At 41.8% G+C, this 27,627-nt stretch overlaps 3 protein-coding genes and 1 long non-coding RNA gene across 7 annotated transcripts in view; 1 reads left to right on the forward strand and 3 right to left on the reverse strand.

Moving 5' to 3' along the window:
• The window catches only part of gabbr1a (gamma-aminobutyric acid (GABA) B receptor, 1a), a 163,235-nt gene extending 157,358 nt beyond the window's left edge, over positions 1–5,877 (reverse strand). For 2 of the 4 annotated variants that reach the window (XR_014876846.1, XM_085177252.1), the window contains exons 1-3: positions 5,136–5,877; positions 2,712–2,798; positions 2,390–2,454 (exon numbers count right to left, since the gene is read on the reverse strand). Coding sequence is in view for 3 of the 4 variants with exons in the window: in XM_085177252.1 (XP_085033378.1) it covers positions 2,390–2,454; positions 2,712–2,790 (144 nt within the window). In the remaining variant the exon portion in view is untranslated. Of the gene's footprint in view, positions 1–2,389; positions 2,455–2,711; positions 2,799–4,747; positions 4,836–5,135 lie in introns of all 4 variants that reach the window. The other 2 variants (XM_085177250.1, XM_085177251.1) reach the window with 2 other exon arrangements.
• A 123-nt stretch (positions 5,878–6,000) lies between these two features.
• Positions 6,001–16,152, reverse strand: sh3bp5la (SH3-binding domain protein 5-like, a). Its single transcript, XM_085177264.1, has 6 exons — positions 15,447–16,152; positions 14,987–15,049; positions 14,248–14,376; positions 11,379–11,543; positions 8,105–8,278; positions 6,001–7,888 (listed from the first exon to the last, which is right to left on the reverse strand). The coding sequence occupies exons 1-6, from the start codon at positions 15,666–15,668 to the stop codon at positions 7,343–7,345; spliced, it is 1,299 nt and encodes a 432-aa protein (XP_085033390.1). The 5' UTR covers positions 15,669–16,152; the 3' UTR covers positions 6,001–7,342.
• A 335-nt stretch (positions 16,153–16,487) lies between these two features.
• Positions 16,488–21,591, reverse strand: mgat1a (alpha-1,3-mannosyl-glycoprotein 2-beta-N-acetylglucosaminyltransferase a). The gene is made up of 3 exons (XM_085177263.1): positions 21,393–21,591; positions 19,079–19,958; positions 16,488–18,919 (listed from the first exon to the last, which is right to left on the reverse strand). Exons 2-3 carry the CDS (start codon positions 19,688–19,690, stop codon positions 18,230–18,232), a joined length of 1,302 nt encoding a protein of 433 aa, XP_085033389.1. The 5' UTR covers positions 19,691–19,958; positions 21,393–21,591; the 3' UTR covers positions 16,488–18,229.
• Positions 21,592–24,658: 3,067 nt separating this feature from the next.
• Positions 24,659–27,266, forward strand: LOC146509115 (uncharacterized). The gene is made up of 3 exons (XR_014876852.1): positions 24,659–25,143; positions 25,312–25,375; positions 27,185–27,266. It is a non-coding gene; the product is annotated as an uncharacterized LOC146509115 (long non-coding RNA).
• The last annotated feature ends 361 nt before the right edge of the window (positions 27,267–27,627 follow it).

Raw genomic sequence — 27,627 nt, forward strand, 5'->3', positions numbered from 1 at the left:
CCTGTGAGACGAATCCATCCCCATGCACGCTTTAATCCAGCTGGCACATCACTTTAAGCGCTTGATAAAACTTTGGCCTGCCAGGTTGTAGCTGTAGTTTGCACAGCGCTGCGGCACCCTGTACACAGCTCGAGTAAACAGAGGCTTCAGAAAGTCGCTGAACTGGAACGAGGCGTGCAGCTACAGCAAAAAATATCTCTGAGAGCCCAATCGCCGAGTTTTTGGAACTGTTACGTTGAATGTTTATGTGAAGCCAGTTTCATGGTAGCATGTTGGGCCGTATGTCAGAGCTAAACTAGATCATTAAGGATCTTTTGCTTTTTAAATTTTCACATTAAATTTCATGAGGAACTATTACAATGTCATGTTCAAGGTTGTGAAACATGCTCTGTGGGACTGTTGAGCATATGGGAGCTGTGGAAGTTTTGGATGCATTTTTTATATCTTAAGCAGAAACTTCTTGGGTTGAAAAATGAAGCCGGTGCCAAAATCTGCAATTCCACTAATAGCCATGTGCAAAACTCCACATAGACGCCCACATTATGTCCAACTTTACTGCAAAAATAAACATGTTTACAGCCTACTGATAAAACCAGTGTCACCCTCTGTGGATAGTTTCCCCCTTTAGGACCGGTGTGCAGTGGGTGCTCCCACTGACGGGTGTCTGCTGGACCTACAGCTCATTCAAGAAGTTCGTGCCTCAGTGCTGCAGAGTGAAACTCTGGAATTGTATTAGTTTGTCACTTTCCATTAAATTAGCAGGTATGCATGTCTTTGCATTGCACTCATACAGTTTATGAATACAGCTAACCAAGCTTACTAGCATTAGCATTAGCATTAACTTAGCACTCCAACCTGTTATCCAAATATTTTCCATTTCTGCCTCAAAAACTTAATTCATTAAAATAAAATATGACAGTGCCCAAAGTGCTAATGCTGAGGTTTCAAAATGTCATGTCACAAGCAGGTATGCATGTCTTTGCATTGCACTCATACAGTTTATGAATACAGCTAACCAGGCTTACTAGCATTAGGCGATAACTTAGCACTCCAACCCAAAGTGCTAATGCTGAGGTTTCAAAGTGCCGAGTTCATCTTTTATATACAGTCTATGGTCAAACTCACACTGGAAGTTTTCATTTGTAAATAACTTCATGTCAGTCGTGCTAAAGGAAATGAGAACCTGCTACGTTTTAGTTTGTTGTTTTTTTTCTGGCTCACTGATTAACGGGACTGACTTGGACACTTCTTACTGACAACACAGACATTTGTCCCTTATTGATTGCTGTTGCACTGTCACACCTCAGTTCGCTGCCATTATCAGTTACAAAAGCTCGCAAGAGGTCTTGACAAAACTGTCCCGTCCTCAGAGCTCATTGTTCGTACGTTTGCTACAGCATGTGTGACTGAGCATTTAAAGCTGGAGTGCCAGACGACAGGTTTGAGATGTTCTCTGCTGGTTATGAGCTAGAAACGTCCTTTTCCTCCAGCAAACACAGGCTTTCGTGGTGTCTTCAAACAACAGCTGCAGCCTGCCAGGTCTCACACGTGTTCTCTAGTTAGTCAGCATGTTGTGTAAAATCATTCAGCCGTTAGCTAAAATCTCTCTCTTCATAAAGTTTTCATCACAGGTGAATTTTGTCATCTTCAAAGAAGATACGGAGGATTGAAAATACCCAAAAAAATAAGCATTCAAAACAAATTTTAAAAGAACATTTTGAATTAAATGCACCAAAGGTAAAACCTGTAGACGGTGCATGATTTACAGCACAACAATCAACATTAAATCATTTACAGAATGTAAAATGATTTTTCTAATTTAATTCACTTTCTTGTTTCTCTGTTTGTAAATTTATAATTATTTATTTTTCTGTTTATTTTCCAAAAGCAATAAAAAATTGTTACATTATTTTATTATTGTTATAAAATAATGAAAATTAAACGCAAAATACACATTTTTCACATTTTATAAAGTAGTTATGTCTTTTCTTTTTTTAAATATTACTTTTGGTGACCTATCATGATATTTACACATTTATAGAGTATTTTATATTTATCAATTTATTTAATTATTAATGTTTCCTTTCCCCAACACCCTCAAACCCCTATTTTATAACCAAATTAATACAAGTCATTGCAAAAGAAAAAAAAAAAGCCTCTATAAGAAAAGTTAATTGCACCACATTTTCAAATGTATTAAATGCCTGTTTTATATTTTCAGGTGCCTATTGGTAAATAATTATATCAGATTTTTTTACATTTATTTATTTTTTAGCAGACACAAATCTACTTCTGTGTCGCTTGTTTTGAAATCTTCAAACTGGCAGCAGTCTCATGTGATTGATTTGACTGCTGAGCTTCAATAGTGCAGTAACCAGATTCTCTGTACCTGTTCTTGTGTTAGGCCTCTGTAGCGGATCCCACCATCCCTGGGAGGCCGGATGATGGCACAGCCTGGGGGAAAGGGGGAAAGGAGGAGGAGGAGGCAGAATGAAGGACGATAAGCGCATAGAAAGAAAGCTCTATGTCTCCAGATAATGCAGATATATTACAGCAACATGATATATTATCAGTTTAACTGACGCCTTCCTCGCTGCACAAATTGCAGCGTTTCATTCGGGTCACTTAGCAATCTCTGTGGAGTTACTTCTGTCCATTACTGCATATTGTAAACAGACACACACACACACCGATTCCTGCACACAAATTACCTCCAGCTGATGAATTATGTATGGGCACAACGAGAGACGGAAGAGCACAGAGAAGAATCAGAAACAATAGCCGTGCCATTTCTGGATCTGAAAGAGAAGGAGGAGAGAGAGAGGTTTTAAAACGGGAAAGTGTGGCAGGGAAATCAAGAGTTTTGGAAGAAGACGGAAGAGACAAAACAGAAATGGGTTACTGAGGAAATATCCTTACAGTATTAATGGCGCACACTCTGTTCTCAGATGCAGTCATTTTCGCTTCACTGCATCAACCTTTTGGCAAAAAAAAGCTCCCTTTTCAACCTGGCGGATAAGCTGCACGATGAGTCCACTTTTCTCTCTCTCTGCTTCTGTTTGTATTCACCGTGCAGACGGCTCAGGTTCATTTCAAAAGCCCTGTAGACAAGATTTCAGCTCAGGCTTTGATGGCTGACGCTGATATTTTTTTGCAAAGTGGATTCCCATTTCACACCAAAGCAAACTCAGACTTTTCTTCTCTTCCATAGTAGAAAAATATCCAGAATAGCTCGTATGGCTATAGCTAGTGTGGCTGCAAAAGCTTTCTTTTTTCAAGATGAGTGCTGCTATTTGGTGTGTTGACAGGCTTTTAAGGAACAATGATTCAGCTGAGCAATTCACTACTCCGCTGAAAGCACCGCGACCGTCGACAGTTTGATCACAGATTTGGGTCCATAATGTCAGCAGCGGTTCCTGCAGCCTTCAAGCAGAGATAACGAGTGGGCTACAGAGGTCTGCACACATGCCCTGATTTTATTTTTTTCACTTGAGGCAATTCATCAAACTTGGCAGCTCCCTTTGGACCCCAAAAGGGCCTCATACAACTTGATGTTCCCATATGCTGCAATTGTACACCTGTAACCAGAGCTCAATGTGTGAAATCTCTTTACACAAATTTACTGATCATAATGCACATCACAAAATGTCAGGTTAACTGAATTTAATGTGTACACAGACTTCATGACAACAGACAAAAAATATGTTTTTCTTACCAGAAAACAGTGAAAACACCCAGGAGTCCCAAAGCAAAGAGTATTGGCAGGCAGGGGAACACACACACACACACACACACACACACACACACACACACATACAGTATCGATGATAAACACCCTATATATAGCTGTTCATTTGCAGTTTTGAATCATAAATTCCGATTTATGAGGTTGCCTCACATGAACAAACAAAACTCATCCAAACACTCTCACGCTTAACATGACAGTACAGAGACAGATCAAGTGTGTGTGTGTGTGTGTGTGTGTGTGTGGGAATGGGATGGGATGGGTGGAGGGGGATAACAAAGTAAAGCACCACAGTGAGGGAGACAGATGGCGGGGAGGCTTGCCTGTGGAAGGCAGACAAACTCTGCTGGAAACTTCATTAGCATTAACCAGTGTATTTTTAGAGTTCACTGACAAGAAGCATGCAGGAGGTAGACACCACCACTAGAGCGTGCATATTATAGGTGTGTGTTTGTGTGCGCGCGCGCTCCGGTCCCGTGTGGGAAGCAGGGAGAGAAAGAAGGACAGCTCAGCAGGAGTCATTAATATCAGCGATCACACACCCAGCCGGATAAAAGCAAACTGTGTGAGTGAGCAGCCTAACGGCACACAGCCAGCCGACTCCATCAGCTGAGGCTGTCCTGGCACTGAGCAGACAGAGGGGGAGAGAAGGGGCCTGTCGACTGGCCTCGAGCTGGAAAAGCAATTAAGGCTTCAGCACCACGGACAGCGCCTCCAAAACACAACTACTACATGAAACATCTCACACACCTCAATCCCATCCACTTCCAATGTCACTGCTGCATACACACTGCCTACACTTCCTTGTGCGAGTCTGCTGCCGGAAGCTGCGCTGGATAAGGACTGATCCGGCCCATTTCAGCACCACAGTGATGTTGAGAATAGCCCACAGTGGGCTATTTTCAGGCGGTTCCACATGCACACACACTCAGATGCTGCATTCTGTGCATGGCTGAGCATGAACTACAGAGACGTGAGGGTCACAGTAAGGGTGCCACCAACCGTAAGCTGCCGGTAGTTGCTCGTCGGGTGTTGACTAGGGAATCCGTGATGGCCTGTAGAGGAAGGCCGACCATATTAACAAGCCCTCCTATGAAAGGATGTCCAAATATAATGTCATCAGCCTAAAGCGGCTGCGTGTTGCATAAACAGGAGCAGAGCTCGCATTCTGTCTCTAAAAGGCTTTAAAATGTAAATGCAAACAGGCTGGATCAAAACAAATCAGGCCCATCGGAAAAATGAACGCCTCTTGCATTCAAATGTGACAGCTGTCTCGATTCCGTGCACGGGAAATGGAGCGTCTCCTGAATAAATGTGCTCTAACATCGCGACCTACAGCACTAATAGCATGTAGCGCCCTGAAGCAAAGCTGTAGCATGTGTGTACTTACTATTAGTTTCGATGCGCTCAGTGAAGATAAGAGTAAGTCCTCCGGGTGGGACCCGCCAGGGGAAAAGCCCGGTGTCAGATTATTTGGTAGAAATATGCATCTTTGCAACAATTTTTATGGCTCTGTTAATATGGCTATACAGTAAATGTGCAAGCTGCTCCGTGCCTAAACAGAATCTTCCAAAAACGAGACGCTCTCATTCGGATTGTTTCCGTGTGCTGCAGTTACGCATGGCCAAGAGAAGAGATGACAAAAAATCCACAGAGAAAAAAAGTCCCATACATCCACTATATACAAACGCAACCCCACCATAAACGACGAAACAGCGATTCACCACACTCCCCTCCTTTTTTTTCTCTCTCCACCTCTACGATCTTGAGCTAATTCACGACGTCATGATGGAGACGCGCCGTGCGTAACAGCCCCCCTCACGCATTTATCGGATCTTTTTTCTTTCCCTCCTCTCCAAGATGAAACATGCCGACGTCTAAAGCCCCACAACAGCAAAAACATAGCACAATCTTAAGAAGCGGCTTTGGATTTATAAGCTTGCAGATTCAGTCCACGTGGATAATTATATCGACGGCAGGAAGACAAGAGGAGGTGCGGATATGGCGCTGTGGTATTAACGCGGTCTACATTGTTAAGCCTTCCTCTAAAGCTCTTTGGAGCTTAAGTCAACGAGGCAGCAATCAGTCATCCCCACAACACTGGTCATCTATTAAATCAGCCTCTCCCCGTTCTTCCATCTTCTCGCGATCCTGCTTCATATTTATGTGTCTGCTGAATAATTGAAGCAAGGCGAGGGAAGAAATTCCCAAATTCCCATCCCACTGAATTCGGCATGAAAGAACAGAAGGCCGGGCAGCAGGATCTGCTTTTATTGATTACAGGTGTGACAATCCAATCCGACTAACTCACAAATGCGATTCGGAGGGTGAAAAGTAACTGTTAAGACAGCGGTGAAAAGTGAGGTTTTTCAGATAAACTGACAATAATGAGACTTTAAATATGTCTGCGCTATTCAGAACATCTGTACAGCAAAGATTCAACATCTGTACATGTCAGTATTTTCCAGCTTTGTAATAATTACACAAATTTACAAGTCTTTCTTTTCTGACTTCATTGTTTTTGCTTCTTTGACAAAAGTACAATCATAAAAGAACCAAAAAAAATCATCATCAGAACTCTTTCAATTCTTGTCAAAAATCAGTCAGGCTGTTAAAAACATTTTAAAATCATAAAGCGGGCACTCACTTCATATTTAAATGGTTCCAAACTGAGATTACAACAAATGACTACTCAAGCTAAATTTGTTTGTGTCAAGGCACACCTCAAATTACAACAAGGGCAAAAAATATACACAAATGTAAACAATATCCAAATCATCTGGATCATGACACTCCAGTGTTACAACACCACGTTAAATAAAACAAATAAGGCTGATTGTGTCAGTTTGTTTCAGCAAGCGGCGCTCAAAAACCGAAACGATGGAGTGCATGCTGCCTTAAGACTCATTTCAGGGATTTTCAAAAAACGCATTCTCTCGTGCTAAAACGTCCAAAAAAAACAGCACAACTTGCAGCATGTTACAGGAAATAAACACACGGAACAAGGATTCAAACATGCTTTCACTCTGCACTGACAAAGAAACGTTTTTTACATTCTTCCCTACTCGATGAGGAGGTGGGGATCTCGGGGGCCCTGCGACCTTCTACCTTGAAGCGATCGCTGATGAGACTCGACTCGACTGGAGAGGAAACAACAGAGGAGGACGAGGGAGAATGTTTTTACCAGTCTCACCGAGTTAGATCAACGATTAGCCTGGGAAAGCAAAAAAAATGATGCCTTTTTAAATATGTCTGTTCAAACAAGGCTTTTCATCTTTCTTAGCTGCTCCTTCATGCTCAAGGAACAAATTCTACCCAGAATCCTTCAGAGGAGTAAATATACTGAACACTTGTCCTGCAGGGATGTAAGCTCTGTAGATCCTGTAGTGTTCTAACTAGGCTACACTGTTTACTGTGTTCAGCTTTAGAATAATGTGCATGTGCTTATTTACACCCATCGCTGCAGCTTTCCTTCTTTTTCACTTTCCCTGTCTCATACTTTTGTTTGGTACCTTTTTAATGAGGGAAGTTTATCCTAATGTGGATTCCTGTTTTTATTTCTGTTTATTGTTTACAGCAGCTGTTTCTATGACAGCCTCACAAACTGAAGCTTCGGTGGTGCTGCTTGTAGAACTGTTGCTGTCGCTCTTTGGCGCTCGTTTCCACCAGCTTGTCTCTCTTATTGGTCACTCTGGTTTTTTCTTTCTCGCCTTCATCCCCGGTGATGCTCCCCACATCGCTGAGATCGCCGAGGTGCTCGATGGAGTCGTATTTCTCGAGGTCGGAAGCAATGGTCTGCAGGCTGAAGACTGAAAGGGAATCCGAGCCGGCTCGCTCCCTCTCCTTCTCATGCTCCTTCTCCTTGTATCTCTCCAGCAGGTCGATGGATGCGTCCACTCCATCCCTTCCAATGGCGCCGCCACAGGCTCCGCCTTCAGCCTGAACCTTGATGTCAGATTCTGCTCCGACGGGGGGGCTCCGCCCGGCGCAGATAGAAGGGCGTCCTCCCCCCTCGCCCGGGTCCCGCCCTCTCTGAGCGTGGATCTGCTCGCTGATTTGCTCCAAGTTCCGCAGGGCGATGGAATAGCGGGTCTTCACTTTGGCTACTTGCTGCTCCAGCTGCAGCACTTTGGCCTTGTGCTCCTGGAGTCACACAAAGCAACTTTCATCATCAATTTCAACATTGATTTCATGCCAGTAGGAAAACAACCTCCCAGTAACCTCCAGTAAATCCATAAAATACTGAATATATTATAGAACTTTTGCCAAATCAGCAGCTAAAGCTTTCTAAGTGTGGGAAACACTAAACAGAAGCTGCCTAAACAGAAGGTCTCACTGGGCTCTTTGTGTTTGTGTTACCTCCAGTATGTGGTTGAACTGGGCCTTGAGCTCAAAGTAAGGTTTGGACTTGATGATGACTCTCTTGAGGGACTTCTGCAGCATCTGCACACGCGCCTCGGCCTCCTGACAGGCGTGCGTGACACGCATGTGCTCCCTCTCACTGCGCAGACGCTCTTCTTCGGCTTCGTTCACCTGCGAGAGACACAGGAGACGCACGGTATTGACACAGTAACAGGAAGCGGCATTTCTCTTAATGCAAATATGACTGGTTTTATCATAAACTTTGCCTTGATCTTCATTCCCAACCATTTAGCTCACTGTTCATTAATTACTTTTTTAAGAAAATAAGAACTAAAGTAAAGTAAAGAACTGAAAAGGCTTCTTGTTTAGTTTGTAAATGTCTGTCCACAGAGTTTCAGGCACACTGTGTATTGTTGTCTTTTCTAAATTTCTGGAAACATTTTAATAACACAATAAAACACAATTGAAGACTTTGTACTTTCTGTGTCTGTGCTGCCAAATGAAATAACACTTGATTATTTGTTTAAAAGGCCCTCACACAAACAAGTAGTCAAATACATATTACACCAAAGCGTCAGGAAGTTATGGATTTTTAGGATATTCATTTAGACACGAGCTACCAACCATCAAGACCAACTTCAAGGCCTAAACGACTTGGTAGACTTGAGAAATGGAGAAGAAAAATTAAGAACAAGACAAACTTTGGGCCTTGACATCGGTTACCTACAGGTACTCGGCTGATAACTGTCCACTTAGATTCCCTAATTAGAGTAACATCAATCATTCACCTCTCTTTGAACATCAGCAGCAATGGGCCTCCACTAAGCAGCTATTCTGACTCTGTCACATTATGGTAGGTGTTTATTGCCACAGACATTAAAAAAATAAAATAAAAAATAAAATTCTGCCACAGCAAAGATGATGGTAGATGAAATTTTTATCTTATTTTACTCGTGATCCCATAAATGCAGTTTTTTTATATCCGAAATTTGAGGTTCAATGTTTTTAAATATTCAGCTATATAATCAGATTTCAATTATTTGTTGACACAGTGGGGTGCCACATTTCAGGTCTGTCTACTAGTAGGGCTGCCACGATTAGTCGACTAGTCACGATTACGTCGACTATCAAAATCGTCGACGACTGATTTAATAGGTTTGAAGCTTTGTAAGATCACAAAAGACGCAGGAATAAGTAGTAGAATTTAAGAGTGTAATAATGGACTGAAACAGAAGATGGCAGCACTGCATGTACAAGGATGCCAGCTGCCGTTAAACCCAGAAGAAGAAGAAGTAGCTGTGTCCCAGAATTCATAGCGCAGCCCAGCTCCGTTTCCAACAATGGCGGCAGCTAGTTAGTTTTAATATTACTCTTATTATTCTTTCTGGGTCACAAAATAAACGTTTAACATATTTTCAGGCGAGAATGTAGCTGTGTAAACCTCAAATATCTGCTCAGTTTATCAAGACACCACATATTTTCAAAAGCGCTCCGACGTTTTCGGAGACGTCTGTTAGCCACTAGCTCGATAGCTAGCCGAGGGCTAGGCTCACCGGACTTCCGGCAAATCGTTTTCAAACCCACCGCCGTCTTTCGCTACTCAGGTTAAACATGATATATAAGTCACTTAGATAACTTAAAAATGTTATTGTTTGGCTTTTTTTAGTATTTTATTTGTTCCTGAGTAAATCGGTTTGGCTGAGATTAAAGTTATAGTTTTTACACAGCTGAATAAACGTCAAACAGACAGCTGATTATCAGAAGTGTGAGATGCTCGAGAATTTACTCCGGTGTCCTGTTATATTTGAGATAGCAAGGAGTTTATTAAACTTCACCGAAACAATCTGCAAACTTCATTAAAATTTAACAAACTATCATCTTGTCTTTATTTTTAGTTAGCACATACCTTAAACACTTAAAGCTGTAAGCTAATGATAGTTATATAAGAGCAGATGCTGCTGGTGCAATAAGCCGTACGTCCAATGGATGATGATCTGATTAGTCGACTAATCGCAAAAATAATCAATGACTAGTCGACTATCAAAATAATCGTTTGTGGCAGCCCGATCTACTAGTGTAGTTCTCCGACATAAGCCAAAGCATTTGGTGCAAACAACCTGTGAGGATGAAGATGTAAGTGAATGAAAGTGCCCTAAATGGCGGTTCCTCCAGGGGTCACTTAAGCTTGACTCTAAAAGTGAGTCGGTGCCTATAAGCTCCCATGTTAACATGCACAGTTTTACAGGATCAAAGGGTGTACGCAAGGGTGTAGCTGATTTGTGTCTGCCAGGCCTCATTTCAGCTAACTAGAATCACTGAACTGACCCTTTTCACTGTGTAGCGCCGTTACCGCGTCTTCTTAAGGAGCTATATGTTGTTCTGTGCAGTACAGCCAATCCAAGGAGTTTGTACTTTGGTTTTGCTGAGTGAAAATCAAAACTGGTGGCTGATGCTGCCGTGACTTCATCCATCTTTTTATTGTGATACAAATAATTTGAGTAAAGTTATGTTTGCAGGACTACAGCAGCCAGGGTAACAGCCATTATACTAGCTTTCTATTGGCTACCAAGACACAGAGTGATAACATAACGTGTTTCTAAACAGCTAAAGGCATTCACAGTTTTCACTAAAGTTGGCGAGATTTTCAGAGCACTCATTTTCCTCTCTCTAAAATCTGCAGATGACTGAAACTACTGTAGCAATGTCAAACTAGTCCAGCTATTAATATAATATCTAGAAGCCAGATCACACTTAGATCTAAACTGTGCTGTTACTGAAAGGAAGAAACAAGTCAAGCATTTACAGAGTTCTTATACATTCTGTGACACTCAAGGGCAAGAAAATCATGTCATCCATGCTGCATGTTACAGCTGAGAGGCCACTGAAGTTCACCAGCTGTCTGTATGTTTTCTGTTGAGTCTGGCAATTGTAACCCAGCAACAGTGAGCTTGTGAGTATATCCAAGGCTGCCAAGAATCACTACCACTTATCTGCACACTTATTTTTCCACAAACAATGCAGACAGCAGAGCAGCGAGATCACGGAGAAAAATAATGGTGTGCATGTGTGCACGCAAAAAACACCGGAGAGCAAAAACCTAACAAGAATAATCAGGCAAAATTCTGACTCTACCCAGATAAACTCAGAAACGACCCATTACTGAACTCTGCAATGTTTGGTAAAACTCTAGCAACCTTGTTGAGGTGACAAATAGAAATGAAAGCATTCTGTTTAGCCACGCATCTTAAAACTGCTCCTGCTCTTCTGTTACCTTGGCGGTAGCGTGGTTGAGCATCTCCTGCCAGGTGGGATCCAGGGTGTTCTTGCCATCAGCTAGCAGGCCCTGCTCGGCCACATAGACCATCTCCCTGGCAGCTGTGTGCATGGAAACGGCTCTCTCATAGCTCAAAGCTGCCTTCTGAGTCTCCTGCTGTGCCTATGGAGAGCAGACGCACCTTTAACAAACTACAGCAGTGGAATACGACAAGGACACAACATCCCTGTTCTGTTCAATCCAATTACAGTCATCTCTCTGCTGAAATGAGTTTCCATATCATAGTTTTTACATTCAAAACGCTTCTAGGTAAATGCAATTACAGGAAAACAATACTGCCTTTCAGTCTGAATGCGTTAGGTAACTTTTAATGCATGAGATGTTGTTCCCTGCATATCTCGAACATGTGATTTCTATGTGAAGGACTGGGGTCAAATTTTCAGCAGAAATGAAAAGAATGTGACGCTTGTTGTAATTCCCAGGTGCTTTGTCTCAGCGCCTCTCTTCTGCTCCCAGCCTCAAACAAAAATCTTAGAAATGGAATTCACTAATCATTAACGTCAATGAAAGACCTGCTTGTCCAAGGTTGTTGGGTTTTTGGGATCAAATCTGAAACCTTTCTCGCTCTCTTCTGGCTAATGTTAGATAATGCTAGTGTGCCTGCTAACACAGACGAATGACAGGCTGGACCAGGTTGGCTAGTTCATCTAAGAGATAAGATACGATAGATCTTTATTGTTACTGTTACAAGAACAATGAAAAACTGTTTGGCATCTCTCCATTAGAAGTATGTAGATTTTTACGTTAAAATTACTTCACAATCAAAGATAAAACACAGATATATATACAGCTGTATACAAGTTATATATGCTGTAAGGTGCAATATAAGGAGCAAGTGATCAGTGAAATTTAAACCTCCAGAGCTGATTTGATAACTTGGGTGATCATTTTTCAAATTACTTCATCAGGCAAATTCAAACTGTTATCAATGTTAAAGTTTCTGCAGGTCTGAGTGTAACAGGGTCCACTTGTGCCCAGGTAATGTAAATTTAAATTTTAGACACTGGCCAGTCGCCAATGAGGATGCAGTTTTACAGTCAGTTCCACCCATCTGTCACATCCAGTTAGAAAAGAAAACAAGATGTCAATGACAAACACGCACAGCTCAAAGTTTCGTAATCATCACAGAGGCCACTGTCCTGTGTCTGCTAACATCAGATTACACAGTATTGAGGTTAGCCAGCAGTAGATGATTTAATGGCACACGGCAAATATTTAATTAGTAGGGATGGGTACCCCGGTTCTGACATAAACGGTAGTAACCAGACCGAAAAGCAGCGCACATTTCGGTGCTTTATTGTTTCCTGACCTGTGATACACTTTAGATTCTAGCCAATCATTTTACGTTTCCGAGGATAGTAGGTGGGTCCAGGTACGTACGTTCTTTTAGAGCAGAGCTACAGATTAAAAATGTCCAAGGCGAAACGGTCAAAGTCTGGCTGTACTTCACAGCAAAAGATGCAAACTCAGCAGCTGCAACAAGTGCTTTAAGCTGATACTGTGATACTGTCAAAGGAGGTAACACCTCAAATCTGATGAAACACCTGGCGACGCATAGCGTTTTTTTTTAAAAGCCGAGAAATGCGCCGTATTTGATAGCTTGCTGCGAGACCTCACACCGAGCACATCTACTGCGGGTGTGGTGCCTGTTATCGACCCGGAGTTAGCAACATCCCCCAAAAACCCGAAGAGGAGAGTCCTGGCCCCTAGCCCTGCCAGTGTAGCAGAAATGATGAGGATGATGATGCAGCAGCAGCCGTTCTTCTCTGCGTGAGTAGCTTAATGTTGTTCGTGTGTAATTTACGTTGAGTAGGCTAACCACGTTATTACATTAATGCATGTAAGGTGAACTAGCAAACACCATCATAGCTACATGCGGCTGTCTTCTTGTTTGATGGCAGATACTCCCTTCACCCTGGACAAAAAGGCTAAAATGACCAAAGAAAAAGTGGAAAACAGTTAAACATGAGAGGTTTTTGGACAAAGTTTGTGTTTTTTCCATTGTTTAAGCTGCTTCCAGCCAAGAGTGATACCATATATGCCCCATAGCTGCAGAAAAGGCTAACATTGTTAACTTTTTACAAAAAAACAGCTGAACATGAGAGGTTTTTGGACCAATTTTGTGTTCTCCATTCTTTAAGCACCGGTACCGTTTCAAAAGTACCGGTTTGGTACTGGTATCAGATAAAACCTAAACGATACCATCCCTATTAATAAGTGACATTTATTTTCCACAGTAACAACCAACATGTGGGTGGTTAGCCAGCTAGCTAACGTAACTACACAGCACGTAGATGACATTGCGAGCTTCATCACATCCAAGTCAGCGTTGTGTGATTATACACAGTCATACAGGCACACAGTGAACACACCGGTGTGTCAGCAGATATGCTCGCTGATGTCACCAATGATGGTTTTCTGAATTAACGCAGATTTACACTTCAGATTTGTAGATTTAACTGGTTTGCAAAATCGCCCAAAACTAGAGCTCGTAAAGGAACAGAACAAGCACCTTGCATTCAAATTGTGTTTAGACCTAGATGCATTTTACACTGGGGATCAGTGCGTTTCTCCAAAAATAATTTAAAAAAGCAAAAAAACATTTGCACTGAGATTTCCCTTCCCTACTCAGAACTTTTGCACGTTCACAAACTGCAGCTGCAGCACCCGATGTTTGTTTTTCCCTCGCCTCGAGCAGAACACCTGATTCTCACTCCTGAATCCAGATGCGGCAGTAAAAACATGCATGTCTGTAACACATCTTCCATTTGGCACAGAAAACAGATGTAAACCTTGTTGTGTATACCTCTTTGGCAAGGCGCCGAGCTTCATAATATGGTCTCGCTTTTTCAATGCAGCTGCCGAGCTGAGAGCTCTGAGCGTTCAGCTTTCGGGCAGACTCTGTGAGGATCTTCCGGTATCCCGATCTGGCATCCTGGACGATCAATGCATGAAAATGACAGGATTAGATTTACCTGTAATGCAGCAACTAATTCGATTTCACACAGGAAGTGGGCAGCCGATTCAGTGAGTGTCAGCAACACTACATCTTCCATTTTAAGAGCTCACGCTTTTCCAGAGTCTGTGCTTTACACATATTGAAAAACAAAATTATCATATTCATTAGCACCTTCGGGGTAGACTAATAAAATATTTAGACACAAACGCATTGAGAAGTAATTCCCAGGGTGGCAATAAATGTTTTTTCACATCTATAATGAGTTTGTTTTGTCAAGATCAAAGCAATTTTATTTAATCTGACAAGAAAAGCAGGGCAAGTCTTATTAAACTGTCATACATTTCACGCAGACTTGTAACTGATTATATTCACCACCAATTAACCTATCAGTTACTGTTCTGGGAAGGTTGGAAAACAGTGGAAAACTGACCAAAGTCCAAACATTTAACAAACACAGGAGGACAGAAGAGAAGCCATTTAAAAAAAAAAAAGATAATTGACTTTAATAGGAGATTATTTGATAGTTATATTTTACAATGATTGTAATAACTGAATAGCTTTCTATCTATTATGTATTTACACTTACATCCAACTGCAGTTCTAGCTTGTTGATTTCAGCACTGGCTTCATTGAGATGCTCCAGTTCCTCCTGTGGAAAAACACAGTATATGTATCTCACGTATTTATATTGGGAAAGCATTAGCAGTGCTATTTGACTGTAATGGCGATGATTAATAGGTTGGGAGTGTTAGGTGACACACGTCAGAGGTGTGTTACACTGGCGACAGGATAATCACTTCAGATCTGACAGGGATTTGCACAGATTACTGTATTATGAAGACATTATCTTTTAAATAAATAATGAACATGTGCTCATTTGAATACATTGCTACCTTTCTGTCACACTAAATCGAAAGTAATCCCGGATGTACACACCCAGGTGTAGGTAACAGTAATTTAAAAGCGGCTGATTAATATAATAATAGAGCTGAAGGATGTTTAACGGTCAGCAATAGATTAAACAAAAAGACAGAATTTTGAGGTACCTGGATTCTGGGGTCCAACTCCTCTTCATACGGACTGTGTAATTGCTCTCCGGGGCTTTTCTGTTTGTCACTCTCTCCTTCCTCGCAGGTGTCTCTGAGCGCCATTTCTTGAGTCTTTCCATCGCATTCCGCAGCTTTGACCTCCTCAATACACTCCCTCCATTCCCCTACGTCCGATTCCCCGGAGCCGGCGGGGCTCTCTCGCAGGTCGCCTGGCTCCATTCCAGGCAACACTTTTGGGTTAGCACCAGCGTTAGCTAAGGGGTCTTCAACGGCAGGCGGGGTTTGTTGACCTAAAAACCCGGTGCTATGAACAACGACCGAAGGTTATTAAGTAGAGGTAAATTAAAAAATTATTCCAGCGGTCAGGAGTGGTGTTGGATTTGCTATCTGCCATATTAAATCACACTGAAACCCACTAAAGCTAGTCTTGCCTGCACCTAGCATGCTAACAGGCTAGCGCCTAAATGAAAGCGTGACGGCTGCTTTTCTGAACAAACCGCTGCCAGGAGATGAGAAGTAAAAGGGGGGGCTATCAAAATGTACCCCCCGACACACTCCTCTTTCCCTCCATCCTTTACCGGCTCTTCAGTACTTTAGCTAGGCTAGCTAGCTAGCGGTTTCGGCCTCACATCGTCATTACAAACGAGGTAAACAGGCGAATAGAAGCGATACGCACTTAAAGATTTGAGCCAGGGTGGCCACCGTAGTTGCACTACAGCAGTGAATGCTGTTAATTTTATGGAGGCTATCCGAAGGTTTGCGACAGCCAGGTGATCTAAGGGCTCTGGAGTTGAATTCAAATATTTTTTGTCATGCAAAAAAACAAGATATATAATAAGCTCATTACAGCAAATTGTCTTGTGCAAATAAATTAGATTACACGTCGGCACAAGATGTTTGTACAAGATATGACTTTGTTAATACAAGATAACAAGGCAAAATAAAAAAGATAATTACTGCTCTGCGCTAAGAACATTTCTGTACAAGACAGTAAGTTGGTCATGCAAGACAAGGACTTGCGTGCACACAATAATGACTTGTGAATATAAAATAACTTCTAGGTATGTACTGTGTGAAAGAGCCAGTCCTCAACTCTATTTTGTTGTTGTGAAATGGGAAATAATTGCAGTAATTTATTGAACATGTGCGAACATAAATAGAAATACAGTGTATACAAATAAACCCGATTTTGTACAGTTCTATTGAGCTTTAAAGTCAGAATTTGGTTTGACCACCTTTATGTTTTGTTTTTATTTTTTAACTCTCAGGCCAACTTTTCTCCATCCAGTTTGAAAAGGTCCCCAACACCACTGGCTGAAATGCAGCCCCAAGCCACGAGGGGTTTCAAAGAGAGTTTCACTGCTGTAGCGTTCTCCTGATCTCTTCTTTACATATTGACGGCCAGTTTTAAAGTTTGGTTTCATCGCTCCATCAGACCTGTTGCCACTGATTTTCCGATTTTTGTGTAATTTGACATTTCAAGCTTTTCTCGCAGTTTCTCTTTCTTAAGAAAGCTTTTTGACAGTCACCTTTCTGCTGAGGCTTAAGTGTCTCTTCTTCGCATCTCTGGTGGGAAAGACTGAAATGGGAGGAGAGAAATCCAGGACGTGCAATTTAGGAAATGGGACGGGAGTTTCTTTTTTCCAGTGTCGGTGTTAAGCTCAGCCCCCAGGGGTCCAGGCCCACCCAGTAAAGTCACCGTGCCACATCGGCTGAAATCTACAGATACACTCTGACTATAAGTTATTTATATTTTGGTAATGACCTATATCACTGATATTGCAGTGCAAGATCAATTTAATTATCCAGTTAACAGTACTTTAGTGCCTCTGCAGGAATCTTGGTAACCAGGACGACTGAGGGCAACACAGCACTGAGCACATTACCACACGCAGGTCAGACTTTGGGAAGCACCCCTCGTGTCTCAGGAGCCAAAAAGAGGTCATCTATCAGCTTGTGCCGCCTTTTTTTTTTTACAAAATGACTCAATAATACGTTGAAGATATCGTGTACTCAGTCAGTTATCCCAGTGTGTGTGTGGTGAGTTCACAGACCCAATTCCACACCTAAAGAAAACCTCTCTCCTGTTTGTTTATTAAACACATGCAACATGAAGTGCGAGTGAAAATCAACATAATCAAAAAGCAAAGTTGTGTAATTTTAATCCAGAAATGATCAGACAAACAAGTGTAGTAGTTTGCAGGGTAACGAGCCTGCAAATAGAATCACATTAGAGTATCAAACAGGATCATATGACAAAAAGTAACCACAAAGAATAATTTCCATAGAAGGCATTAATGATCAGAATCAAACGACAGATTATACTGCAGTTATTACCTGGCACCAACACTATAAGCAACCACACCACAGATTACATTTCCCTCTTCCCAGCAGACAGAAACAGGTCACACAGATTACCCGAGGCTGCAAATAATTTAAACAAAAGTGGCAAAGTAGTAATTGCATTGAATGCATTAATGAATGTCATGTGCACACTTAGCATCGTATAAAAATAGATCTCTGGCGAATTACAGCAGATTTGTCTAACACGTAGTTGTGGTGGATCCTACACCGTGTGTATAAATGTTTTGGAAGAATGAAAAAGACCTGAGTAGCATTGGCAAACCCCCACACCAGAAAGGGACATCCATTCTGTATCAGTAAGGACAAACAGCGTCAGCAAAGATCGTTTTCTTCTTTGGTCTGGAACGTTTCCCCCATCACATTGAAGAGATTAAAAAAAGGCTACTGCTCATGGACGTTCTTCATCATCAGCTTCACTAAAGGTCATACTGGGTCCATCCTGGAGGGGGCGCTAAGTAGATCCTCCGTCCTCTGGACATGAAACTAACCACCCCTCTGTACCCTGACCGCGGCACTCCAGACTTAAAGTCATCCATTATTCCCAGATTTTTGGCCATCAATTTGAAACTGTCCTTACTCGAGTACTGAAGGCGGAAGGGCCCGGGTCCCTGTAGCTGGCCCTGCTTCACATCTTCATATTTTACCACAGGAGCACTGTAAACTTCCTTCTCAAAGTTTTCCTTGTACGTCTCCTCCTTCAAGTAACTCAGGTCCAACTTGGTGAAAGGCACAAACTCGGTATTCAGTTTAATGTAACGCAGGTATTTGTCAAAAAACTGACCCAGACTCACACCCTGGCGACCAAAAGTTAAAGTCCGTGAGATCTCTGGGCGTATACAGGCACGGTTGCGGCGCTGCTCTGGCTGGCGCATCCAGTCGTCCCAGAAAGCCTCAGGCCACTTTGGCTCCAGCTCCTCCCACACCTCCCTGAGGAGCATCCACCCCAGGCCGGGAAAGAAGTCTGTCCGATAGAGCAGGTCGGCCTTGCCGGGATCCACATAGCCTTCCCTCCCATTGTCATTCCAGGCAGACACACACCACAGGCTGGGGTCAGATTTCAGGAAAGGCAGCAAGGCTCGGAAATACTCAAAGAAGTCTGGTGCCACCTAGAGCAAGAGATGAATAATTCAGCTCAACTTTTACATGACCATCGCAACAAGTGAAATAACGAGTTTTGAAAGAAGAAGATTAATTTAAGTTGTAAATAAAGAATGAAAATGAAGGAGAGGACACAAATCATTGGTGTTTAATATGAAAATAATCACCTCCAGGTCGTCCTCCACGATCACCACAGATGAATGACCGAGCGTCTTGAACACTTGGTTGAGCGCCCAGTGGTAATGCCGGGAGATTTTATAGTAACCCTTAAACTTCTTGTGCTCAGGCCTCACTTGGATGTCAGACAAATCCGGCTGCTTCAGATGAGTAACGTTGTTTCCATAAGACCGAATCGCCTCAGCAGTCTCGGCATGTCCGCAGTCCTGACTCACTATGATTGGGTGGAGCGCTGCTGAGGGCCGGTGCTGCAGGAGTTTGTCCAAGCAGCGCTTCACGGTGACTCTGTTGCAGGCGATGACAAGGATAGGGATGACAGGCCGAGGGGCAGCGGTCACCTTTGGCTTGTTGTCTGATGGCTCCCAGAGCAACTGATGATTCTGGATTTGCAATAGGATTTTTTTCTGCATCTCAAGTTCACTTTCGAACGCATTTGCAAATCGAAGCACGTCTTCCATCACATTGCTGGGGGGCCCTTCGGGACCTTCTTTCTGATCTCGGCCCTGTGGGGGTCTCCCCCACAGCAGAAGTACCAGTATGGCATTCCATGTGATAAACAGGAACGCGCCACAAAAAATAAGACAGCTTCTCTTACGGATCATGGCCCAGAAACTGAGAGAGAGGGAGGGTGGGAAATTTCAGGAAGACAGGGTCTGAACAGAGAGACGTGTCCTTTTTAGAGACAACAGGAATGGGATATGGGAGGGGCAGCCTATGCTTTGTGTCATCACGGGCTCGCTCTGCAGATAGTGAAGTTATAAAGACACAATACAGCATTGGTGAAAGCGAAAGTCGTTAAAATCCGATGAAGAGCAAGATTCATCTTGGAGAAAAGTTGTAAAATCCTCAACATTTAATGTCCTCTTTTATCTGAAATAAGAAAAAAGGGAAAATATCAAATAAAATCAAGTCAATACCAAGGTTTCCAACTCTCACAAAACTTTCCCAAACAAATCTCCCATCAAAGGTTTAAAGCCAATGTTTTAAGATAAAAAAAAAATTGACAGCCCTTTTTAGGTTTAACAGGAGTTTTTCTTTATCGTCAGAACAGGAACTGAAGACTTTATTAATCATTGAATGAATTATTCCCAACACTGAGAGGATACAGAGGAGCTAAGGTGCTAAATCACTTGCTACAGAGGATCGAGCGTCCTGCACTCATGTAGCTGCAGTACTGGTTTGTTGTATTAGTACTGTGTGCGTGGATGTTTATCTTAGTTATCATGACCTCTTGGTATTCAAATTCATTCAAATGGTCTGGAATTTTAATACAGCTAAACAGAAACTGGGGCTTTTCACTATGCAGATTGCAGACATAGGCTGTATTTAGATGGACTCGGCTTCCCGGACTGAAAAGGGCCTTAAACCTAGATTTCTAATGGCCAGCAGGAGGACTTACAGTTATAAAGAAATCAATGGGACAACGACCCTCAGCTCTCTTACTCAGGAAAGAGCTTGCAGATCACTTTGTGGTCTCGTCTTACTGAATAAAACATGAATTTAAAGGTATAGGGTCTGGCCGTTACTACGGTTTGAGAGCAGGGCTGCCCAGCTTTCGCTCACTGGCACAAGATCGGTCATTCACAAACTGCCTTTAGTTTCTCAGACAGTTTCATTCGTTCACATCTGGTTTCAATACCAAGGCAATGGTGCGAAAATGGGAATCTTCATTACCAGCGTTTGGTGACGTCACAATGGCTACATCCATCTTTTATGTACAGTCATTCACATGCCATTAAGTACCCCCTGCAATTACACGCAGCATTTGGAGCTTATCGTTTTAAAATAAGCTGCTGAAGTTTGATTAGGAATTTTCTGTTTTTAAACACATTGTTATTAAGTCAATAAAAATGAATAAAAAACAACTTCGTCAGCGACACAGCCAGCACAGTTTACCTGATAATTACTAACGAATTATTAATGATCCCGCCCCGTTAATGCAAAACGGCAGTTTTAGACTATTCAGGGCCAGGTCAACCACGAACGCCCTGCCCCCACGCCGCTCCAACTTACATCTGAAAGTTCTGTTTCTGCTTTAAATAACCAATAAAGTGAAGGCAGGAAATCAGACAGGAAGTTGACAGTGATGATTCACCAACATGCCTCTGATCGATTTTCTCTTATCACCTGTGGCTGACTCGACACAGCAGACAAACTGCGGTTTATTAAAACACAAAAACAGCTGGTATCACCGACTTCACCCTCTCAGTCCCTTCGTCCCTCCCTCACGCTGCTCGTCAGGCGCCTTGTGCTCGTCACAGTAAACACAGTAGTCTGAGGAAGAGAGTTCGGAGCTGCCCTCACCTCACACTGTGCCCGCTCCTTCCTGCTGTGGCCATTTCTTCGGAAAAAGTTCCGCAGAAATGAGGCCAGTCTCCTGCTTCTTCCCCGGCGGCTGGAGCAACTTCACGCCGCCGACTTTCTCCCGTTTCTCGCTGGCTTCAAGAAAAAGAGGAGGAGAAAAGAAGTAACACGACAACTTCCTGGTTTCAGGGCAGACACGGAAGTCCCGCCCCCAGCCGTCACCTTGAGAAATTACGCAACAGTTTGACGCGAGAGCCGCTCTCAGCGGAGCTAATTAGAAACCGCGGCAGCCTTTGAAGTCTTTGTGCACACATACTGTCTGCTTCCCCTCACCGAGGCTTCCACACGGACAGCGAACAGCCAGGGAGGCCCGGGAAACTGCTTTTTCATTTAATTTAGCTAATTTATCTTTTTCTGCTTGAGCTGCACAGGAGCGCGCGTAATTTGCATGAGCCACACGGGAAGAGGGGAACGGAGAGAAGAAAACCTTTCCTTCTATTTGCTGTACTTGTAGACAAGCATATAACAAAATCACACAGGGTACGGCCTATTTACTGCTTTACTGCAGCTTATATTGTTGCATCCAAATTGCACAAAGCTTGCCCACTTACAAAAACAGGGTAGCTCCAAAGGAATAAAGAATTAATCTCATAAAGAGATTGTGAAATTTGCACTACCATCCTATAATTATGACACATACTCTCAGTGTTGAACATAACACTGAAGAAATTGGATCTATAAAACCTAGAGAAAGCTTATTTCATGTGAAATCCGGTGTCCAAGCCCTGGAAATTTACTGTTATACCCATAGCTGTTGATTATACTCATTATAGATTAATTAATAACCTGAATAGTTTTTCTGCTGAATCTAAGTCTATATAGGTGAGATAGAGCCTTTTGCCTTTAAACATCTTATTTTGACTCTAAATCAGCCTAAAAACGAAATATTTTCAATTAATCCCCACAAGCAAAGATTTATCAGGATGGAGAAGTTAAAATGTCACATTAATGCTGACTAGTCAATAATTACATGAGGACATAGTGGACAATACAAAAACAGTGTATTGCCACGATATTATTCAAAATTTTTATTAATGTTTTGTTTTGGAAGTTTATGTTGGCAGACTTAATGTTGGAGAAATACAGAAAGTACACCTTGTTTCAGTTTTTTAGGTTTTGTTGTGAAATCTGTTTATGTTGTCCTAGTAAGGCTACTATGGGGGCAGCCACTAGAGGTCGCTAGAATACTGGTGTGTATATGTGTTTTCCAGAAATTGATGTAGCCACGTACACTGCTGTTACAATTCAATAAAAAGCGGTTCGTGCTTGAGAACCCTGCGTCTTATTGCCTCCGAATATGACAGGTTTTAAATATAATAAAGTAATAAATAATAATAATAAGTAATAAAATCATAGAATCTCAGATGAGTAATAAGCTATGACATATTACTCAGGGCCATTATTTTAAATGCAGATACAGCATGTGAAAAATGTGCTACACCCTTAATGTATCTATAATTATTATTGTGAATGCCTCTACACAAACAAAATTTTTGGAGGCCTGTTAACACAATGGCAAAGGCATCCCAGCAAATTCAGCCCAGTGTCAGAGTAATGCTCAGAGAAACTCTAAAAAACCCAAGAGCTCCATCTAAGACCTCAGTTAGCATGTTAAATTTCATGACAATAGAATTAGAAAACAATTGAAAAATAATGACTTGATGGATTTTTAGAGAAAGCTTCTTCTCCATAAAGAACACATCAGTACGGCTAAGGTTTAGAAACTTTAGTCTGATCAAATCAAAAGACTTCTGGATCAGTGTCCTTTTGAACAGATGAGATGGGTACTCTGGCTTCCTCCCACCGTCCAAAGACATGCAGTTTGTAGAGAAATGCCCATAGGTGTGAATGTGAGCGTGAAGGGTTGTCTGCCTCTGTGTGTTGGTCCCTGTCGAGGGTGTACCCCGCCTCTGGCCCTATCACTGTAAAATGTAAGTTTCAGTTTTTATCAATTTGTTATCAGAACTCGATTTAAACAAGTTACCAGTACTTTTTATGCAAAAATGTTGTATATGCCAGGAGTTAGCTGTGCTCGCGGAATCTATCGAGCCTTGACCTCCCGGTCAGCTATCGCGCTGGTGGATAACAGAGCTCTCCGAAAACGTGGAAGCACTTTTGCAAATATGTGATATTTTGATAAATTAAGTAGATATTTCAATTCAATTCAATTCAATTTTATTTATATAGCGCCAAATCACAACAAAAGTCGCCTCAAGGCGCTTCATAGATACAGAGAAAAACCCAACAATCATATGACCCCCTATGAGCAGCACTTTGGCGACAGTGGGAAGGAAAAACTCCCTTTTAACAGGAAGAAACCTCCGGCAGAACCAGGCTCAGGGAGGGGCGGGGCCATCTGCTGTGATTGGTTGATGAGAGAAGGAAGACAGGATAAAGACATGCTGTGGAAGAGAGACAGAGGTTAATAACAGATATGATTCAATACAGAGAGGTCTGTTAATACATAGTGAGTGAGAAAGGTGACTGGAAAGGAAAAACTCAATGCATCATGGGAATCCCCCGGCAGCCTACATCTATTGCAGCATAACTAAGGGAGGATTCAGGGTCACCTGGTCCAGCCCTAACTATATGCTTTAGCAAAAAGGAAAGTTTGAAGCCTAATCTTAAAAGTAGAGATAGTGTCTGTCTCCTGAATCCAAACTGGAAGCTGGTTCCACAGAAGAGGGGCCTGAAAACTGAAGGCTCTCCCTCCCATTCTACTTTTAAATACTCTAGGAACAACAAGTAGGCCTGCAGAGTGAGAGCGAAGTGCTCTAATAGGGTGATATGGTACTACAAGGTCATTAAGATAAGATGGGGCCTGATTATTTAAGACCTTGTATGTGAGGAGCAGGATTTTGAATTCAATTCTGGATTTAACAGGAAGCCAATGAAGGGAAGCCAAAACAGGAGAAATATGCTCTCTCTTTCTAGTCCCTGTCAGGACTCTTGCTGCAGCATTTTGGATTAGCTGAAGGCTTTTCAGTGAGTTTTTTGGACATCCTGATAATAATGAATTGCAGTAGTCCAGCCTGGAAGTAATAAATGCATGAACTAGTTTTTCAGCATCACTCTGAGACAGGATATTTCTAATTTTAGAGATGTTGCGCAAATGGAAGAAAGCAGTCTTACATATTTGTTTAATATGTGCGTTGAAGGACATGTCCTGGTCAAAAATATTTGAGCATTACACAGCTACATTCTCGCCTGAAAATATCTTAAAAGGTTATTTTGTGACCCAGAAAGGGTAGTCTGGGGAAAAGGAGGATCTCGGTTGTCGGAGCCTGTGTAAGCGCGGCAATGGCGGAGGAGCGCGGCTAAAAAAACTTGTTAATTTTTCTGGGTCACAAAATAAACTTTTAAGATATTTTCAGGCAACAATGTAGCTGTGTAAAGTTCAAATATCTGTTCGATTTATCAAGACATCACATATTTGCAAAAATGCTCCATCGTTTTCAGAGACGTCCATTTTTTCATGCTTTGTGGCAGCTTTTGAACATCTGTGGCATCTATTAATGTCAAATCTAGATTTTATTTAACAACATAAGCAAACTCTATGTTACAATAATTGCACAGCCATTAAGGATCAAATCAGTTTCTGAAAAATGTTCTGCTTTTTCTCCCTCTGCTTGCTTCTTACTGTCTTTGAGGCTCGGGACCAGCACTCCTGCTGTTGGACAGAAAGACATCAGTAAATATTTTGGTTTTCCAATATATTAGCAACTGTCAGTGACATTTATATTAATCAGGCTTAACTTTCATCATACTTTAGATCAGCCTGTTTTACTTATTGTTTTATGTGTGCTTTGGTTTGGGGAAGTTGTTTCTTTACTGATCTTTTCCTGTCTTCTGTTATTAGACTTGAGATATGACTGCACTATGCTGTTGCTGGTGACTCCAGTTAATTCTACAAGACATGCTGTGTAAGTAAACAAACAACAGTTTGTCTGCATTTCTTGAAAGATCGCATCCCCCAAACTTAGTTTAGAGGGTCTACACTGTATAGTAGGGCAGGGCGATATGGCCAAAAATATTTATCACGATACATATTTGAAAATTTGCGATAACGATATAACTGACGATATAATTTCTGCGAGACAAAATACAACTCCACAACTTTACTAGCGCAAAAAACCCCATCCATTTATTTTACTTAAACAAGCAGCTGGTTTTTTTTATGTGCATTAAAGCTATATAAACATTTAACAGTGTAAAAGTAAATTCCTTGCTGAAAGTTTAACCAAAAGGCATTTCCAGTAGAAATGGGCTGACATATCCTGAGCATAACCATGTATAATGTCCACTGAAGTTAAAAAGAGGTGCTTTGCCACATTAAACTGCAGTGTGCCAAATAAAAAAGTCAAATATGTATTTTTGGACCATAAGATGCACGGGATTATAAGGCACATTAAGCGAAACAAAGCAGTCAGATAAATCAAACTTTATTCAACTCATTCTTCTTGCTTCCTCCACTTCTGTACCATTGATTCATTAATGCTGTATTCTATCACAGCTGCTCTATTCCCATGTTGTTGCAGTATATTAATGACTAAACTCATATTGTGGATGGATTATCTCAGTTGTTCTCCTGACTGAAGTTTGGTTTACAACATCCTGCCATGCGATTGCATTGGTCTCTAACCATCAGGAACCTTCACGTTAACTTTTTGTTTATGTTATGCTAACATAGCTGTGTCGCTAGCAATCACGTAGCACAGCATTAAACACCAGCTAGCCCAACTTCAGTAACCCTACAAACGTCACTGCCGTGTAGGTTCCTGTCTTCATTTATGTTGGAAGTGATAGCAGAGCTGTACATTTAATTTTTTTTCCAGAAATCTCTCAGTCAGAACATGCTATATCATGCTTAGGTAACTAGCAAAACTAGCGAGCTAACTTCCGCTAACTTCTAACTCCGTTAAAAGTAATGAATTCTGTTTTCATGGATGCCTGGATGTTAAACATCATAGTTACACCTGGTAAAGCAGCAACGCTGATCATTTTATTAAAGATGGAAGAATTTAGACAGTTTTTAACTCTCAGTGATGTTCGTTTGACTTCGGTACCTTAAAGGACGGAGTTTAGGACCCAGATTACTCCCAGATTTACGAGCATCTTAATCCGACAAATACGGCAATAACGACGCCCGCTTGCATGTTCTACAAAAAAAATGTGCTTTGTTGTGTATCTGACGGACAAACACCAAACCAGTTAAATTGCACCATTTTTACAAACTAATTCTGGTTCATCCGTTTCACTCAACAATCTGCTTTCCCCATTCTCATTCTCCGTTACCGCCGCGCTTTTTCGGCATTGCGCATGTGCGTTTTACCCATATTCTATCGCAATATTTCATTTTCTTATCGTTGCCTAGCATTGTACCGGTATTACCGTGAACGGTATGATATGGCCCAGCCCTACTGTATAGTCTGCAAGTTTTCTAACAACAAAATTTGTTTTGTGCCCAAATCATTTTGCACATCATTAGAATGAAAGTTATTGGCCATGTTTGCATAGCCCTTTTTAAAATGATGCTTTCATGACATTATTGTGTGTTGGGTGGTGGTCACGGCTATCCAGACCGACAAGTGGGACATTGAATGTCACCTCTCTGATGGGGAGGGGGCCTGAGATTGTGTAAATTGGAGTCTGTTTTATACCAAATGCAGAAAAAAATGTTTTAAGAAAGCAATTAAGTTCATGTTCCAAAAAATATGATTGTTTGCTTGCAGGACACCAGGAGAGATGAGTCCTCCGTCACAGATGGTGTGGTCAGTGAAGATGGTCGCCTGCAGGTTCAAGCTCATTGCATCTCCAACCCACATCCACTGTACTGAAGGGAAGTTAAAGACTTTCTTCTGCACTTACATTTGGATCACCTCGATCCATGACAGTCATTCAGGCAGTAATGCCTGGACTGGAAACAAGCCATCCTTAAAACATTACAACATTCCAGCTCCTGTGTTGGAATGCAAAATTTTAATCTTTAAATCAGAGACTTTAAATCAGAGATTTTGTGACAGAACAACAAATATTTTATTTTGATTATATAAGTAATGTAAATACAAAACAAACTTGAGGTAGGCCTAAACTTATTTTCAGAATAATTACATCTGAGACTTTGTTTCATTGTAAGATTATAACAGTGATGGTAATATAATTGTTTGTTGTTCAG

The sequence above is a fragment of the Neolamprologus multifasciatus genome, chromosome 11 (assembly GCF_963576455.1).
Source record: "Neolamprologus multifasciatus chromosome 11, fNeoMul1.2, whole genome shotgun sequence".
Lineage (NCBI taxonomy): Eukaryota > Metazoa > Chordata > Actinopteri > Cichliformes > Cichlidae > Neolamprologus > Neolamprologus multifasciatus.